Below are 16953 nucleotides of genomic sequence, written 5' to 3'. Positions count from 1 at the left end.
TGTTGAACATATGCTGCAATCAGGCTTAACCCTGTTGAATCAACACTTTTGCAAAACAGACCACGCAGAGGTCAAATGTCACACACAAACAAAAACTGGCATCACATGACCAGTCATGAGACATCTTGAGACAGTCCCTCTTAGAAGGTTATACTCTCAAATATACACATACAACATCCGTTTTGAGAAGTTGGAACGATGTACGTCAAAAGTTTTTCTAATTTTGTCAAATTGTATATTTTTTGCATTGCGTAATAAAAAAAAGTGCATTATTGAAATATGTGTGAAGTAAATAAAAATACATTCGCGTTTCTAGCAGTTACATTATTTTGTTTTATTTTGTTTCATCACATGCTGGAACTACATTAAAGTTGAATTTGGATACAGGAGTATTTTATTTTATTATTATTTCTTAGGGAGAGACTGATTTAAAATTTAATTTTGACAACTTTAATTTCCTTTAATACAGATTTGTTGTGAATAATAGTCATTAGAATTATGTTTGTTTAATAGATCGAAAGAACAGAAGCTTAACGTCGTATTAGGTCGACCTTATATGACGTTAAGCTTCTGTAATGGGGTTTGGATTTGGTATCATAGTAAACATTAAGCAAACGTAAATAAATTGACGTTTATTAGTTATTTGATCGCCTAAGATTAGACGCGGCGTTGCTTGAAGTTGGTCCCCCACGACCCCACGCAAAATTTAAGGGAAGTAGTCTGTCTCATTTGTGCCGTAAAAAAATTGTCTGTGCTGCTACGTTTTTTTTTTAAGTTAAGAAATATTATTTTGTGAACGAGACACAATCTGACACTTCTAATATGGCGGACGCGCTGTCGCATCTTGGCAACGGTGCAAAGTACAACCTTCTATACGTGTATAACTCGTGTGTAACGCTCGCGTCGTCACGTGACCTATCGGCGTCGTCTTTGGCTAAAGCTGCCTCAGTTTGCCGAAGAAAAGCTCGGCTTCACCGACTTTGTCATGCTCCCCACATTTCTACTGCTTTTGACGGTGGGCGCTCTCTGCGGGGAAGTCACATCGGAGAAAAAACTGGAATACGTAACCGTGGTGAGTATATTTAGTCCTCTGTGAGGGATCCGCGCCAGGCAAAAATCCCGAGAGGAGGGTGAATATATTGCCACGATATAAATAGAGCGTAAACGGAAGATGTTCATATGTGTCAAGTATCGGGTATTCAACCAGGGAATATGGATATTTTGCGCACTAATTTGTGCCCACGAAATAACTGGCGCAAAAAAAGCGAATTTGTGACTGGTTATTTATTCCCTTGAAGAATCTAGACGTAGGGATTAAAAAAATGATGCGCCCCTTCGCGAGAGAAGACAATGCGCGATGTCCTCCAGCAACATGGCTCGCTGTCAAGTGTATTCCAATTCTTGTGGCTAAACATTCTTTCCAATACCAGGGTTTAAAACGTTTATTAACTCGCCCCTAGCTCCAACCTTCTACGGAAGAGGATTAGGCCCAGTGAAGAAAAAAAAAACTAAGGGTGACAGGATTCTGACTTTTTTCTCAGTTATTCTGACTCAGAATTCTGAGAATAAAGTCAGAATCCCCACCTTCTGACTTTAAAGTCAGAATTCTGACTTTAAAGTCAGAAAGTGGGAATTCTGACTTTAAAGTCAGAATTCTGACTTTATTCTCAGAATTCTGACTCAGAATTCCGACTTTAAAGAAAAAAAGTCAGAATCCTGTTGGTTATGTGAAGTGAGATCTGTCATATGTCAACATAAAAACTTCCTATGTATTGAAACTTACGGCAACCCCCCAAAAATCCCGTGTCATGTTTGCGACTCGTCGTAGTAGCTGTAGAGACACAGAATCTGTCAGGGAAGTGACAATTAGAATTTTTTTTGGACCCAGTCATAATCTGCCATTTTAACACAATAGCATCAAACATCTCACATACTCCAGTGTTACAACATGAAAAAATCCACTCAGCACAATGTACAGCAAAGGCTTTTGCAAAAGCATAAGAACACCAACACACTATTTGGGCGGTTTTCGATGGCGGGTTATTTGCAAGGGATGCACTTTTACCTCGATTATCCCCAATGATAATTTATCTTTGCAGAAATGCACCGAGACTATGCAAAATAATGCTCCGCCTCTGGTGGCGATGACCCCACAAGCCCCATCGGCAACCATCGACTTTTGAACATTGTCGCCTTTTTTAATCAATTCAATTTGTAGTTAACACACAAAGGTAACATGATCTACTCATTCCCACTCGTTTGTGTCCACTGAACGAAAATGCAAACTGACACCCTGACTGTTCTCAAAGACTAAACTTCATGTGTGGGTGAATGGTGGGGGCGCGGCTGATAGAATGATTGTACGAAACAGGACTGACCAAGATAAGGATTTTGTAATCCACTCATGGGGCCATTTGAGTCTGACACACAGTTTCCCTGTCTTGCAGTTATTCCGACATGGCGACAGATCACCGGTCAAAGCCTATCCTACAGATCCATACCAAGAGAGTGCCTGGCCTCAAGGCTTTGGACAGCTATCACAGGTCTGGAGATAAAATATCTATTTTTTTTTTCAGAATGATTCCCTTTGTTACATCACTTTGGTAATCCGATGAGCTCTGTGCACACCTTCCAACGGCACTTTTGTTTGTCCTCAGGAAGGGATGCGGCAGCACTTGGAGCTGGGCCAGTTTCTGAGGAAGCGTTATGACGGCTTTCTTAACGAAAGCTATGTCCGACATGAGGTAAATGTTTAGATGGGTGACCGGGTGTTTTGGAGATCAGAGGAGATCATGTCATTTCCATCTTAATCGGGTGAAAAAGATCAAACTTTAAAATTAAGATATTACTGAATGGAACAGTTTAAAGGTTTGTGTGATGGTGCAAATATGACACAAGGCAGAAAACTGCATCTACAAAAATGCTGGAATGCTAGCCTGCCATCAGATAGTCATAGTCCGCTCACTCTTTCAGTGTCCGAGGACTCGTAAAACCCAAAAGGCAACCAGTTTAACAGGTACCTCTGTCACATCCCACTTGAATTCAAAGCATTTTACCTCAGGCAAAACGTATATGTCACACATTATAACTACAGCAGTGAAGAAGAAGGCTAGATTGCAGTGGTTTATATTGGCTGCTTGAGCTGAACTGTTGCAGATGATTATATTATACTGTGGTGTTTGCATACAGAATTCCCCATAGAACTAAGGCTTGAAAGTGAATGTGGTGTTTATGTGCTAACGCACTTGCTTGCACATGATTGTTTCAGTTCCTCATTTTACGAGGATGTTCAGTCAAGTCAGTTTGTGACAAACTTCCACCACAATATCGTTGTTCTATGCCAGTCGTATCATTTTATGTCTTTTGTTGTATTCATTCTTCTTCATCATCGGTGTAAAGTCCGCTTTCCAGGCGCCGCTGGGTTGGAGTGGGTTCTCGATATGGCTTTCTTCCACCGGGAATGGTCCATGGCCATCTCGTGGTTGATGGCAATTTTTTTTTTTTTCCAAGCATACTACCCAGACTTGTACAACATTCAGTCATTCGCCACACCTTGAAAGCCGGTCCGTGAAACTATTGTCTGACGCTAATCCTGTCCGTGGTGCCTATAAGGTCGGGGACGGCCGGTTTATATGATGAAAGGCTTTGCTTACTTGTGTCCTCAGATCTCAGTGCGCAGCACAGACTACGATCGTACCCTGATGAGCGCCGAGGCCAACCTTGCCGGTAAACGCTTCAACCTAAATGTTGACTTGTAGGTTTTAGGACTTAAAATTGTAAGCAAGCCTCCTTCCTTTTCCAGGTCTTTACCCCCCCAATGTTGAGCAGGTCTTCTCACCAAACATCAAGTGGCAACCCATCCCCGTCCACACGGTTCCGCAAAGCGAAGAGAAGGTAGATATAAAAACATAGTGGCCTTGAATGTGATTTCTTGTCTTATTGATTGAATGTGTTTATATTTTCCAGCTGCTGTCCTTTCCTCAGAGAGATTGCCCTCGCTTCGAAGAGCTCCTGCGTGAAACCGAGCAAACGGAAGAATATCGTAACGTCACAACGGCTAACCAGGTCTCCCCTCCCTCCTTTTTTTTACTCACAATAAGATTGACCGTAATTGAAATCGATTAAACAAATTCTTCTGGGGTTTTTTTTTTCTTTCATCCAGGACATCATAGAACTGGTTTGGAATAAAACGGGACTCAAGTCGATGAGTGTGGATTCTGTCTGGAGTGTGTATGACACCCTCTTCTGTGAGGTGAATACTTGCCTTCTCCACTCCGTTGTGTCAACTCGCCTCTACAAAAAGTGTGCTTGGGTGTGTTTCTTAGTCACGTCATAACAAGTCAGCTCCAGATTGGGTGACTCCTTCTGTTTGGGAAAGGCTCCGCTTTCTGAAAGACTTTGGATTCCAGGTATAAACTCTTTTCTGGAGTTCAAGCCATTGAGACACTACTACTTGTAACTCGAGTATGCTCCGATCTTTCTAGGTTATATTTGGTGTCTACAAACAGCAGGAGAAGAGTCGGCTGCAGGGAGGTGTGTGTTGAGCCTGCGCTCCCGTCATTTCACAAGCAGATGATTAACAATTGAAACAGTTTTAAGCTGTTTATTGACACTCGCTGTTGACGCTTACTGCCTAACTAAAAAAAAAGACTCAAAAATGTGGGTTTTAAAGCAAGCACAAACATTTGCCTCAGGAAATTTGGCTAGCTTAAACAATGCAAAACGCTGCAGATGGCAAACATAGCATTGCTGCAGCGCATATTTGAAGATGTAAAGTTCGACAGGAAGACTCACAGGCATATATTTGCCACAGTACAAAGAAGCGAGAGAACAAACAGCTTAAGGTTGCTTCTTAACCGTCTTTCCTTCCATCTCATGTCCCAATCAGAGAGAGGTTTGTGGCTCCACTGACCTCTGTTCTGACATGCATTGCCTTCATTTGTGAAAACGGACTTTGACTTAGTCTGGCACCTCGCGTTTCTGTTTTCTCTCTGTCAGGGATCCTGTTGGGCGAAATAGTCAAGAATCTTTCCCGAGTGGCTTCATCAAAGCAAAGTCAGCGTCTGAAAATGATGATGCTTTCTGCGGTGAGATGCATATCATGCAAGTAGTGCATTTTGTGAGCGATTCACTTTGTTTGCGTTGGTTAAAGTTTGAAATGTGTTGGACAGCATGACACCACTGTGGCAGCTCTGCAGGGCAGCTTGAACGTCTTCAATGGCAGACAACCACCATATGCCTCCTGTCACATGATTGAGCTATATTCAGACGACAATGGGTACATTTTTCTTTGGTGTTCCCATGTGTAAGAATGTTGACGGTCTCGTTTTTGGTCGTGGTGGTGAGCCAAGTATTTTTTGTCGGTGTAAAAAGTTTCTAAACTGTGGTTTCCCTAAAATACTGTGGTTTCAAGTCTGGGCATGATTAGTCAAAAAACAAAATCGAACATACAACTAACCTTCCGCTTTGTGTGCCCCCACCCCCAGGTCTCTGTCAGTGTCTATGTTTTACCGGAATGACAGCGGGGTTGAGCCGTATGCGCTTCAGTTACCAGGCTGCGCCCTAGAGTGCCCCCTGGAGGAGTTTGTGAAACTTACTAAGCTGTCTATTTCTGAGGACAGACAGAAGGAGTGTCAGTTGCCTTCAAATGGGAGCAGTAAAGGTGAGCTGTTAACGCTCCTACACAACAACAACATTACTGTCAAATAGTTAACCCTCATATTGAAACGATGTGACCGAACTAGAACGTCAGGAGCAAGTTTCATTCATGCAGGCGACATTCTTTCACACACCCACAATCTGCAATGTAAAAACTGCGTAAATGTAATGTAAACTTCGAAGTTTCATCAGGAGACACGTTTCGACATTTACTGTCCTGTATTTTTATTTTATTTTATTGAACCGCAAACAAAATAAAACGACTCAAAAAAGATCCTGGTTGCGCTGGCCTCTTTGTAAAACAAAGAGGAAATGTGTGAGAAATAATGACGCGAGTGGACTTTTGGGAAGCGCCATTCATTGACTGCAATCGTCTTTTCAAGTGCCAAAAGAAGTCTTCTGGCCATAGGTGTCTGCTGTACATAAGCAACATAACGGGCCGTCTATTCGTTAACCAGCGCAGTCTAACTGCACGAGTAGAATTTTCCTTTCTTTGTTATCGTACTCGCCAGATGATAGCCATCTTGGCCAGGTCACTGATTGTCGTCCGTCTCCGTCCCTCAGAGGTGATCATCACTCTGGTGGTGTTTGGCTGCCTGTTGTTGGTCCTCATCATCATCCTCTTCCTGTCCATTGTTCGCCACAAGGAGCCGTTGGGCAACCAGGGCTATTGCCACATTGGTCCTGAGGGGGGTGAGGAGTCCTGACAGAAATGCAAGGTGGTCCTTTGCAGGCTGAGCAGCTCCTCACCTCAGGGCAGCAGCGACGATGACGATGCCCATGATGAACTTTGACCCCTCTTTTGGAGCTCAAGTTTGGTTTTTAACTCAAATTGGCTGTTTTGCTTTTATTAGTTAACAGCTTTTATGAATGTTTCAAAGCTGGCTTGATGACAAATACATGGACTCGAGTTTTTTTTTTTTTTTACCCTTTAATACCTTTTTTTCCCCCCCCTCCAGAATCCAAGTTGATGGGATCAGTGGTATTTCTATTGGGTGCAATTGTGTGAAGGAAAGTCAAGAATGTTTACTTTGAAGGCTTCTTTTATCTGGAGAGGCTACATTTATTGCAAATGTGTTTATTGTTTGAATTTTGCTAAGTGTTTTATCATCAAAAGTCAAATGACCAAAACAACCATTCTGCCTTAAAACAATTGCAGTTGTTCTGATGTTTGTGAATTATTAGTGTTTTATTTCAATTGTCAAAATCTGAGCAGCTTTTTGCTTTAAAAATGAGCAAATGGTTTGATATCATGAGTTGCTCATATTTGCTTTCTCAGTATGTTTCAAACTGCTAGTAACAATACTATTTTTCTCTTTGCTGCAGTTGGTTTGAATTGTAATGTTTTAATTCATAATTTTAAATCACTTCATGGTCAAACTATGTTAATGACAGTGACTACTACTTTTCAGTTAGGCGTAGATTTATTAAATGATTGTGTGCCATTTTTGCCACCCATGTTTTCTTGGTTGCTCTTTTTAAATGTAGCTAAATTTAACCTATCTAACCTTAAGTCCACAGTGACAAAAATCTGTAAGGGAGTACAATGGTTAGACTTTTTTTTAACATTGCTTATTTTAATGTCTGTCACAATACAGGTTACATTCAGTATGGTCCTAGTTAAAAGAACTTCTTGTGAGGGACTGGATCATAATGTTGACTTGTTGCATGATGATGCAGAGCCATGGACTGCACAAGCAACTTTCACATGTCAATAAATGGAACTAAAAGCGTCCTTAATTCGCAACAACAAATGTTTTGCAGACTGACCACATTTTAAGAACACGGCGGCAGCAACTTAGGAGTTTGATTTTAAACTTGTGGGTCCATATTTGTGACAAGCATTCCTTCTCTGGAATTTCCCTTGGGATCACCTTTCACAATAAACAATGGGTGCGATTGAAAATGCGAGCAATGTTTTTTTTCTTTTTTTAGTTTATATCTATGAAAAAAAAAAAAGCCTCGAACGAGATCATTCCACTTGCAGATGCTGTTTGTCAAGTCCGGGGATGCATAGATTCCTACAATTGTCTAATTCAGAGATTTAGCACAAAATGTTAACGTGGTTTTGGACACTACACAAATGAAATTCCCAACAACGGAAAACAATGAAAAAGTACAAATTTGTTAAATCGGTAAAGCTATATGGTGAATTAAAAAAAATACAATATAAAAGCATCCACATTGTTCAGATCACAAACATACTGACTTTCACCAATAAACATGCAAATGATTCCATACATACATCATTGATTCTATCTTGTGCAAACATTTTCCAAAAGGAATGTTAAGTATGAGACTGACGTGACGACAGAGAGACATCTCCTTCCTCTTTCAGAGGATCAACACATCTAAGTGCAAAAGGTTGCAGAAAAGCTTATAACGGTTATTTTTGGCCAAACTGTCCAACCTGTGGACCACTACAATCTCATACTCGATTTCGGTGACATCCACAATAGATGGTGCAAATATACTTTTGTGGCATTGACATTTCCATTTATAAGTCGATTGTTCAGTCGTAATGTGTTGGTGGAACCTTATCCTGTTTAGCTTTAGCCTATTCTAGTTGCCAAACAATCATTCACACATATGAGTCATTTTGAGCAGTAATTCTGAAAGTGTTTACTATTTCTACTATTGGCACGCGAAGCTCAGGTGTATTGACCTTTTTAGTCCAATTCTACTGGCATATTTAGCCACAGTTGGCATCTTGCAGTGACAAGACATGCTAACCACATGTTCCGCAGTGATGCGGTCAAGCATCTGCACATTTCACAAAGGGCATCCAAAATGGCCCGTGAGTGACTGGCGACTGGTCTCAAATTCTCCAAGGATAGGCACCAATTCATCCGCAACCTCAGTGAGGATAAGTGGAAGCGAAAACGAATGTGTGAATCAGATCCAAAGTGTTACACTAATACACCAAACTATCAAAACAATAATACACATCCTTACAAACCTCAACATTGCTATTCACTCAGAAATTAGGTGTGAATGCTGAGGGATGAAAAAAAAAATCTGGACACATAGCTACAAAGACATAGAACCAAGCTTTTACACTTTGGTTAAAGTTGAACCTTGGATGAGATCGGTCTTCTATTGACATTTCAGCTTAGCAGTTTGTCCGAATGTCCTTTTTGTTCCTTTCACATGAATTTATTTTGCCTCCCAAAATCAACACTGACCATTGATTGTTTTTAAACCCTCATTAAAGCATGACCTTGAGGATTATGGTCAGAGCTACATTCCTGCTCCGCAATCTGCACACAGGATCGTGCATTTCGCATCAAACGATCCTTGGTCCTCAAACTTCCAGGGGCAAATGGTTCCAAAATGAAAGAGCTTTCACTCCTCAGTTCTGAGGGGTGGAGTGATAATAACCGTGATGGTGCTGGTGACTTTGTGGGGTGGAGTAGTAGTTGTGGTGATGGTGCTGGGTACTCTGGATGTTTCCGTAAGCGAACAGGAGGGGGGCTGTGGTGGAGGGCGCTGGCTGGCTTGACGCCGCCGGGGCCTTGTTACACTGGATAGAGCCGTACCAACTAGACACGCAACTGGGTTGAGCGGTGGAGGAGGGCACGCTGGAAGACATAGTGAACGGTAGCGAGGGTGTGACTGTGTATGTGCCAGAACAAATAATCAACTCATTTTAATCTGTTCTGAATGTGGTAATGTGTATTTTAATGAGGGCCCCTAACTCATAACAAATACATAGTAATGACATAATTACAATAGACACACCACACTACATCAATGTTGTGTGTATATGTGTGTGCGTGTGTTCGCACCTGGCCCGATCGCCCCTGCTGCTTCTGGACAGGTCGTCGTCACTGTCATACCTCCTTGGGTTGTCCAAAAAAGAATCCCTGGAGCCAAATGTGTGGCTGTTGAGGATTCCTGCGGGAACCTGGCACACATTCAAGATTTGTTCACGCTGTTGTTTTAGATCATTTTTTCAACCTTTGTAAAGAGATCCACACCTCCCAAATATTAGTTAAATATAATATAAATACAAGTTCATTACAGTATTACAGTATTAACTGTTACTGTTACCTTTGAACTTCACGACGTTCCTGTTTCGACGTCACATGACCAATGGAGCGTAACTTGATTGGCTGAACGTTGGATGATTTGATACAGGGATCGATTACTTCTCCCTTGGTTACCCCGGATGTCCGCGCTGAATATTTTTACACTGAATTTTTGGAGACATCGAATTTTTTTACACTGAATTTTTTTAGACATTGAATTTTTTTACATAGAATTTTTTGAGATGTCGAATTTTTTTACACTGAACTTATTAAGACATTGAATTTTTTGACACTGAATTTTTTGAGACATTGAAAAAAATGTCTTAGGGAAAAAAAAATTCAGTGCTAGAAATTCGATGGCTTTTAAAATTCAAAGTCTGATTTAGATGCAAAAAAAAATTCAGTGTTAAAAATTGGATGTAAAAAAATTCAGTGCTACAAATTCGAATTCAAAATCCGATGGCACAGATAAACTTCCATAGTATTCGTTCATTTTAAGTCTTAGTCACTGTGGTCAGTTTTAATGTTCCAATACATTAGCTCATCGTATAAGGTGTTGTTGATGTGAATACACGGAAATAAAAAGCTGAACAGTTGATTTCTCCGTCATTTTCTCATGTCTCACTCAAATGTATTCAGTGTGCTACAAAAGAAACTGCTTGTAATGAGTTTTTACTTTACCAGGTTCTGTTTGGGCTTCTGGACTCGGAAGAAAAGCACCATCAAGCTGGTAGGTAGTAGCTCCCAGAAGAACAAAATAATCCCATACACCATGTAGGCCTCGTCGCTGAACTTCAGCACATCGGCCTGGAACACACGAAACTATGCTATCAGTGAGCTGTGATAAGCCCTGTTTATTCTGATGTTACAACTTTTACTGCTACGCCTCCCCAAATTGAGGAGTGACTATTCACCTGATCGGAAACTGTGTACCATCTGTAATTGCACAAATCAGGTCTGCCCAGCGGAGACAGCGCCACCACCAGGTTGTAACAAGCTCTCGACGTGTAGAGGAGAATCACCATCGCTCCCACAGCTGTCGCCTGGCACACCGATGTCCCCTACAGAAAAACAAGACGTATATTTGACACATCTTCATCGCGTGCCATCCATTCATTTTCTACATTGATTAAAGCTAGCTAGCTAATGATACAATGATGATGTACGCTGTCGGTCAAACCTTTAAAACATGCATAATTGTGAGCTACCAGCTGCGTGTGAAGCTTGTTTTCATCTTCCCCTACCTTGGATTGGAGGAAAACATTGGCAGAGGACATCTTGGCAATGCGGAAGATGCAAATGGCCAAAGACACGGCACACAGGACAAACAGACTGTCGTTGATCAAGACGCGGGCTAGCACGGCATGTCTCACACTCCTGTCGCTAAACACAAGTCACTTGTTAGACATTCAGTCATTTTCAGTATCCAGATCAGACTTATGGGTGAGATGAGGTGGCTTACTACTACATTCTTGGTGTCTGCAACTTTCTGAAAACTTTTTCCTTTGACACAAAGTACTGTACTTTTGTATTCGCGTATGCAAAAATCTAAATCCTGAGACATTATGGGACGAATGCTATACGCTTGTAGCGTTAAATGTTTTCAAGTACGTTTAAAGAGATTTGCGAAGAATTTGTTTTACTCCAAACTGGCCACTCCATGTAAATGTTGCATTTTTTTGTTTGTTACGTTGATAAATTAATGTACGGGAATGTGTTGTTTTGATTGAAACGAACTAGCTAGCATTTGGTTTAGTAAAAACAGCTTCTGTTTTTTAGGTAAAAAACGTGAATAGTTTTGTCAAGTCTGCAATGATACAGATGTTGAACCTCTGGAAAGCAATACATATTCTTGATTCTAATTATTCACTTGTTATAAGATTACCACTTACCTTGGCAATTCCGAACGCTCCAAGGCACCTTGCACCAATAATGCGCACGTTAAATTCACCACAAGGAAACATATACAGAGGGACAGGAATAGCAATGATAGTGCAATCCTGGAGAAAAACACAAGTAAAAAAAACAGTATAGCAGAGTATTTTCAAGTTTCATTCTATGTATACATTTACTGGACACTTCTTTAGGTACAGCGGCACTCAAAATATTTGCATTTCAACAAACTTTTACCGGTATTTGGTGAACTCTGGGGAATACTTGGCTTTAGCCTTGAACACCACCTAAGAAATACATGGGAAAAAGTATTATTATACAAACACTTCATGAGCTGAAATGTAGTGTATGAGAAGATGGTAGGAAGAGGAATAAAACGTTCCCTTCTTTTAGTAGAGCTACGTGAACTTGACAGTGTCTCAGGACATTCCCGGGTAATTAAATGAACACGCATACGCACCGCTGTACAAAACTAAAGTCTGTGAGGTGGAAATAAATTGGATTTACAATGTGCTCACACAGCTCCTAATTTGACAACTGTAAGTTAACATACACGTGTTACACGTCCAAAAGCAAAAATCACCATCTCAGTGTTTAAGTCATGTATAGGTGTCATAGCAACCTTATACTTAGTACGTGTTCTTAAGATGAATATTGCGTGTTGTGGAGTATTTTTCTATATCAGTCTACAGATGCTAAGCGGGAATTTTAAACCTACTAAGAATGTATTTCAATTATACTTAAACTGCTTACTTCTCTTCTGCTCATTCCTTTTAGGGTTCCACGACTATATCAGTTTGTGCAGTGAGCTCACTCAACGTTGTCTTTGCTGACTTTTCATGTTGCACAACGGCATATGTGTAAACAATCTGCCTTTTGTGTCAGAATGTAGGTCAGAAGTCGACCGCAAAAGTAGGCGACTGGGCCAAGCACAAGAAACTGTAGGTTCATCTATCCTAGATGTGTGTCTTTGTGCTGCAAATACAGTGAACAATTCATTACTAGTATACGGAAGGGAAGGCGAAGAAGTAAATCATAAGTAGCTACAGTATATAGTTTGCAGCTTGAGGCTTTTATTGCATAAAGTGGCTTCGTTCGCCTGTGGTGTGGGAATGCAAGATGTGTACGTACACCAAAGTCCATGTAGCAGAGTAATGGGGCTTTGCGCGATTTCACTTTTGCACACAGGGGAGGGACAGAATATGATACAAGATTATGTAATGTATCAATATAAGTGTCCTCCTGTGTCCATGTACTCTATAGTCATGTTAAAATTCTAATATAATGTGAATCTCAGTGTCTTCAACTGTCTTTCTCTGCATATCTATCGGAACAGTGACTACAAAAAGTTTACACTACCCAGTTCAAATGCCAGATTTTAGCATACAAAAAAAAGTCAAAGTCAAAGAAAAAGATTTGTGATTTTTGTTTAAAATTAATATTTCTTATTATTGATGATTTAATTCGGGACCGTGTTTAGCCTAAAATTGTCCAAATCTTCAAAAGTCCAGCCTCACAACAGTAAATAGTCTCAGATTTTTGTAGTCCTATATTTAAGAATACTTATTTTTGTGTTGAATAGAAAAGTAAACATTTGCACATTTTTCTGCTTTTAATTTGGAAAACAAGGCTCAACGCCTATTTATGGACCAAGTGTGTTTTAGCAACAGTTGTTATTTGCTTCGGGAAAACCTAAATTGCCATTCCCGTGTAAAGTTTCCAATAACATGAATTGTGCATTGACTACTAACTATTCCATCAAATAATCGAATATACAGATGGGCTTTTGGAAAGTCTGTGTGGCTGGTGCACCAGCAAATCCTTTGTGCTTACATTTGTGGTTTACTTTTTTCCAATATTTTTTTTTAAATTCTAATGTAAAAACATTAAAATTATTACCGTAATTTTCGGACTATAAATCGCGTTTTTTTTCCATAGTTTGGGTGGGGGGGCGACTTATACTCAGGAGCGACTTATATACATATACCGTTTTTTTCCGTGTATAATGCGCCCCCATGTATAATACGCACCCTAAAAATGGCATGTTGATGCTGGAAAAAAGCTTGTACCCATGTATAATACGCACCCAGATTTTGACTCCTACTTAAGTCCGCGAACGTAAAATTATTTCAGAAAAAATATCATCTTTGGGAACAACCGGATGTTCTGCCGGTCAGTATCACTGCGCATGCGCTAGCATACTCAATAGCGAAGAAATGTTTCGGATTTGTGTAGGGTACATTGTGACAGCAAACGAGCAGGTGATCTCGCAAGCGTCTGATACGAGAGCATTGTGTTCGTATGGAGTGTGTTTGAAGTGAACAGCAGAGAAGAAAGCACATCTGTAATGGCGGCCTCCGCATGATATCCGGATTTAAAAAAAAAAAAAAAATTGAGAATTTTTTTTTTTTTGTACCCATGTATAATGCGCACCCCAGATTTTAGGACAATAAATTAGCTAAATTTTGCGCATTATACACGGAAAAAAACGGTATATGTTTTATTTTCACTTTTTTGGGCATTTTATGGCTGGTGCGACTTATACTCCGGTGCGATTTATAGTCCGAAAATTACGGTAATTCCAGACCATTGTAAATGAGAGAGGATTAGCTCAGTGGCTAACGTCGAATGAGTAATGACCTGTATGAGAGCAGGGATTTAAGCAATTCGGCTCAGCAAAACTATATGCCGGTGATGTACGTAGAGGAACCATATTAAATCCGTGCAGCGTTTTTTTTTTAATGCGGTCCTGACATAACATTTATGTCGACAGAAGGCCAATATCTGTTCCTGGCGTAACCAAGTAACAAAAAAGCAATAAAGATCCAGTCAAAGTCTTCAGTTTACCGCTTGTGAAAACGGATTATCTCATGGGCCACAGTGTTTGATCAGATGTCATGTGACCAGTCTGAACAGCCTCATTACTTCTTCCCCGCTTCACTGAGATTTGAGGGAATATTCCTTCAGCAGCAGATTTAGCAGCACTAGTGTGGAGGTGTTGTGCAGACACACACAAACAGCTCTTTGCTAAAAACTGTGACTCACCCAATGCTTGGTTGGGTTCATTATACCCATGTCTTTTCTATAAGCCACCAACAAAACAAACGTTACATTTTGTCTTATACATGTTAATACCAAATGCTGAAGCAGCTTTATGAATTTTAATGAGACAGGAGGAAAGAAAATAATCAAATTTATTACAATAATCCATTAATATTAGTTGCTATTGTTTTGGTCTATCTGACTTAAAAAAAGACGTTCTCCTTGTAATTTCTTTTCTACAATGCTATGATACAGTATCCCTGCTTTTTACTTGCACTTCCGGTGATTATTTAAAAAAAATACTAAAACTATTTTAAGGCTAAACTTCTATTCAAGTGATTATGTTGCGTGTTCCTGGTCTATACATCACTGCATGATTAAGGTCCTCAATAGTAAAGTAATGCTAAGAGAATATAAACCCAGTAGGTCTGCAGACTTGGAACAATTGGTTGAGCCCAGAATTCAAAGCAGACATGGTGGAGGAGTATTCAGCTGTTATGCTGCACAGAAATGGCAAACAGAGGTGAGGTCAGGCCCGAGTGTGAGTATCTTTAAGTGCAAATTGAAAAATGCCATTGATCGAGCTCTTTACATTTTCTAAATCTTCCGCTTGAGTCATTATAGTAAAGTATCTTATATTTCTGTATTTTCTTTTTAATTCTTTAGTTGTTTTGATTTTAAATGCTTTGAAATGATGTAGAAGTAAAGCACATTGACTTACCTTTTAATGAACTGTATTATGTAAACAAAATTGGCTTGATGTCCCTAAATAAATGTTCTATGTTCATAAACCTTTCAAATAGTTTGAGATGGCAGGTTTGGAGGCGTGGCGTGAGTGTTGGATAGAGGATTTCGTTGCTTGATTCATGAGTCTGTTGTATTGCTCCGCCACAAACGTTTGGATGCCCGTTTAATAAAGATGGGGGGGGGGGGACATGGGAGGCTGTATGTCCCTTGTCACCCCCCCTCTGCGCAGCCCTGGTGCGTCATCAGGTGTGCTTTTTGAATTTATTTCTTGACATATACTGGATTACTGGCGGGTTTTCACATTGCATTAAAATGAGGTGCTTTTCTACTGTACTAAGATTTTCTCAGGCGTGGTGGTTTCTTGTGCAAGAAAAAAATGATGACGTCTAAAATGTTCACAGATCATACTTATCATGTATTACTGTCAAGTCATAATGACTGTTCTGTTTAACCAGTTCTGTTTTTGACAAATTGCAAACTCTGGATGTGAGCAATAAAGTTGATGGAGCTGCAAAAAGGAACGACTGTACGAACAAACAAAGGGAATATCCCAGACGGCTGCACGGAGTGCTTACCTGCCAAAAGTAGAGGTTGAGCAGGCAGAGGGTGAAGAACTGGAGGCACACCGGGCAGCAGTAGAGCAGCCAGTAGGCCAGCGGCTTCAGATGCACGGCCTGCGCCGCATTTTCAAAGTAGAAAGAGAAGAGAGTCGTCCTAAGCGCTGCCCACAGCAAGCACAGGAACAAGAACGCACTCTGATAGCTGAAGCGCTTGTATCCGTAGTGCAGAATGAGCCACAGCTGCAGGTACACGAAGCCGAAGAGGAGTGAGTAGAGAACCGTGTACGCGGCGGTGAGGCTCAGCTCCAAGGCTGGCGAGATGGAATCTCCCGCGGGGTTCTCCTGCACGGAGCTCAACAAGCTGGAAGTGCTCGCTTCTGCGGCCAAATACATCTCCGCTGGTGACTAACACAAGCAAAGTCGAGAACCCCAAAACTGGGTCAAAGCTGATTTGAACTCACAAAAGATTCCTTTGAAATAAGCGGTCAAAGCATGTTTTCTGAAAATAAGGGGCATCGTGGAATTGCGCGAGACTGTGTGAACTAAAATTCTAGCCTGAGGAAGAAAGCTAGTCCCGATTTTTGACAATACAAAGACGCTAAGACGGGCACTGAGAAGATTCTCCAGTGACTCTGATGCAAAAAAATAACGGGGGGAGGAGAAGGGGCTCCGGATCAGCTGTGATGCAACTTCAGACCCGCCCCCAAGCTTTAGTTTTAAACAAGAAAATAGCGCTCTGTCACCGCCATCTTGGCTCAATAATCGAGCCGCTTCAATGTGATACAGATGACTCAGGAGCCACCGAGTCGAGATAGTTTCCTAGCAAAATTGACCACGTGGGAGACACGCCCACTCAACAGTGGGACATTTTATTGGCTGGCCTTGGCACCGGCCTCCACAATTAGCTTATTCCATTGGTTTGTGATGATGTCAACTAACAAGCTCCCCGCCTTCTATTTGCGGCGATTGCCCGCCCCTCCGAAACCCCTCGAAGACCCAATTGGTTTAGAAGAAACACGTGG

The 16953-nt window shown here is 40.9% G+C and overlaps 2 protein-coding genes across 3 annotated transcripts; one reads left to right on the top strand and one right to left on the bottom strand.

Moving 5' to 3' along the window:
• Positions 1 to 878: 878 nt before the first annotated feature.
• On the top strand, positions 879 to 7564 carry acp2 (acid phosphatase 2, lysosomal). Of its 2 annotated transcripts, none has more exons than XM_061303178.1 (13): positions 879 to 1072; positions 2448 to 2543; positions 2658 to 2744; positions 3666 to 3726; positions 3803 to 3894; positions 3967 to 4065; positions 4163 to 4252; positions 4326 to 4409; positions 4485 to 4533; positions 4999 to 5087; positions 5172 to 5278; positions 5487 to 5662; positions 6306 to 7564. In XM_061303178.1, exons 1-13 carry the CDS (start codon positions 986 to 988, stop codon positions 6344 to 6346), a joined length of 1158 nt encoding a protein of 385 aa, XP_061159162.1. In that variant the 5' UTR covers positions 879 to 985; the 3' UTR covers positions 6347 to 7564. The 2 variants fall into 2 exon arrangements, with proteins under 2 accessions (XP_061159162.1, XP_061159152.1); XM_061303168.1 differs by having other exon boundaries at positions 883 to 1072; positions 6223 to 7564.
• gpr137c (G protein-coupled receptor 137c) lies at positions 6612 to 16730 on the bottom strand. The gene is made up of 8 exons (XM_061303155.1): positions 15947 to 16730; positions 11820 to 11869; positions 11582 to 11689; positions 10934 to 11072; positions 10604 to 10750; positions 10371 to 10496; positions 9447 to 9565; positions 6612 to 9239 (listed from the first exon to the last, which is right to left on the bottom strand). Exons 1-8 carry the CDS (start codon positions 16322 to 16324, stop codon positions 9011 to 9013), a joined length of 1296 nt encoding a protein of 431 aa, XP_061159139.1. The 5' UTR covers positions 16325 to 16730; the 3' UTR covers positions 6612 to 9010.
• Between the last annotated feature and the right edge of the window lie 223 nt (positions 16731 to 16953).

The sequence above is a fragment of the Syngnathus typhle genome, linkage group LG2 (genome assembly GCF_033458585.1).
Source record: "Syngnathus typhle isolate RoL2023-S1 ecotype Sweden linkage group LG2, RoL_Styp_1.0, whole genome shotgun sequence".
Lineage (NCBI taxonomy): Eukaryota > Metazoa > Chordata > Actinopteri > Syngnathiformes > Syngnathidae > Syngnathus > Syngnathus typhle.
This window is presented reverse-complemented; position numbering and strand designations above follow the sequence as displayed.

Excerpts from the sequence above, each read along its gene's own strand:
- acp2 (XM_061303168.1), top strand. The coding sequence starts at position 986 with ATGCTCCCCACATTTCTACTGCTTTTGACGGTGGGCGCTCTCTGCGGG. Across the intron at positions 2,544-2,657 it reads GCTTTGGACAGCTATCACAG|GAAGGGATGCGGCAGCACTT; the intron begins GTCTGGAGATAA and ends GTTTGTCCTCAG. Across the intron at positions 5,279-5,486 it reads CTATATTCAGACGACAATGG|GTCTCTGTCAGTGTCTATGT; the intron begins GTACATTTTTCT and ends CCCCACCCCCAG.
- gpr137c (XM_061303155.1), bottom strand. The coding sequence starts at position 16,324 with ATGTATTTGGCCGCAGAAGCGAGCACTTCCAGCTTGTTGAGCTCCGTG. Across the intron at positions 10,751-10,933 it reads ATGTTTTCCTCCAATCCAAG|GGGACATCGGTGTGCCAGGC; the intron begins GTAGGGGAAGAT and ends GTTTTTCTGTAG. Across the intron at positions 10,497-10,603 it reads GGTACACAGTTTCCGATCAG|GCCGATGTGCTGAAGTTCAG; the intron begins GTGAATAGTCAC and ends CGTGTGTTCCAG.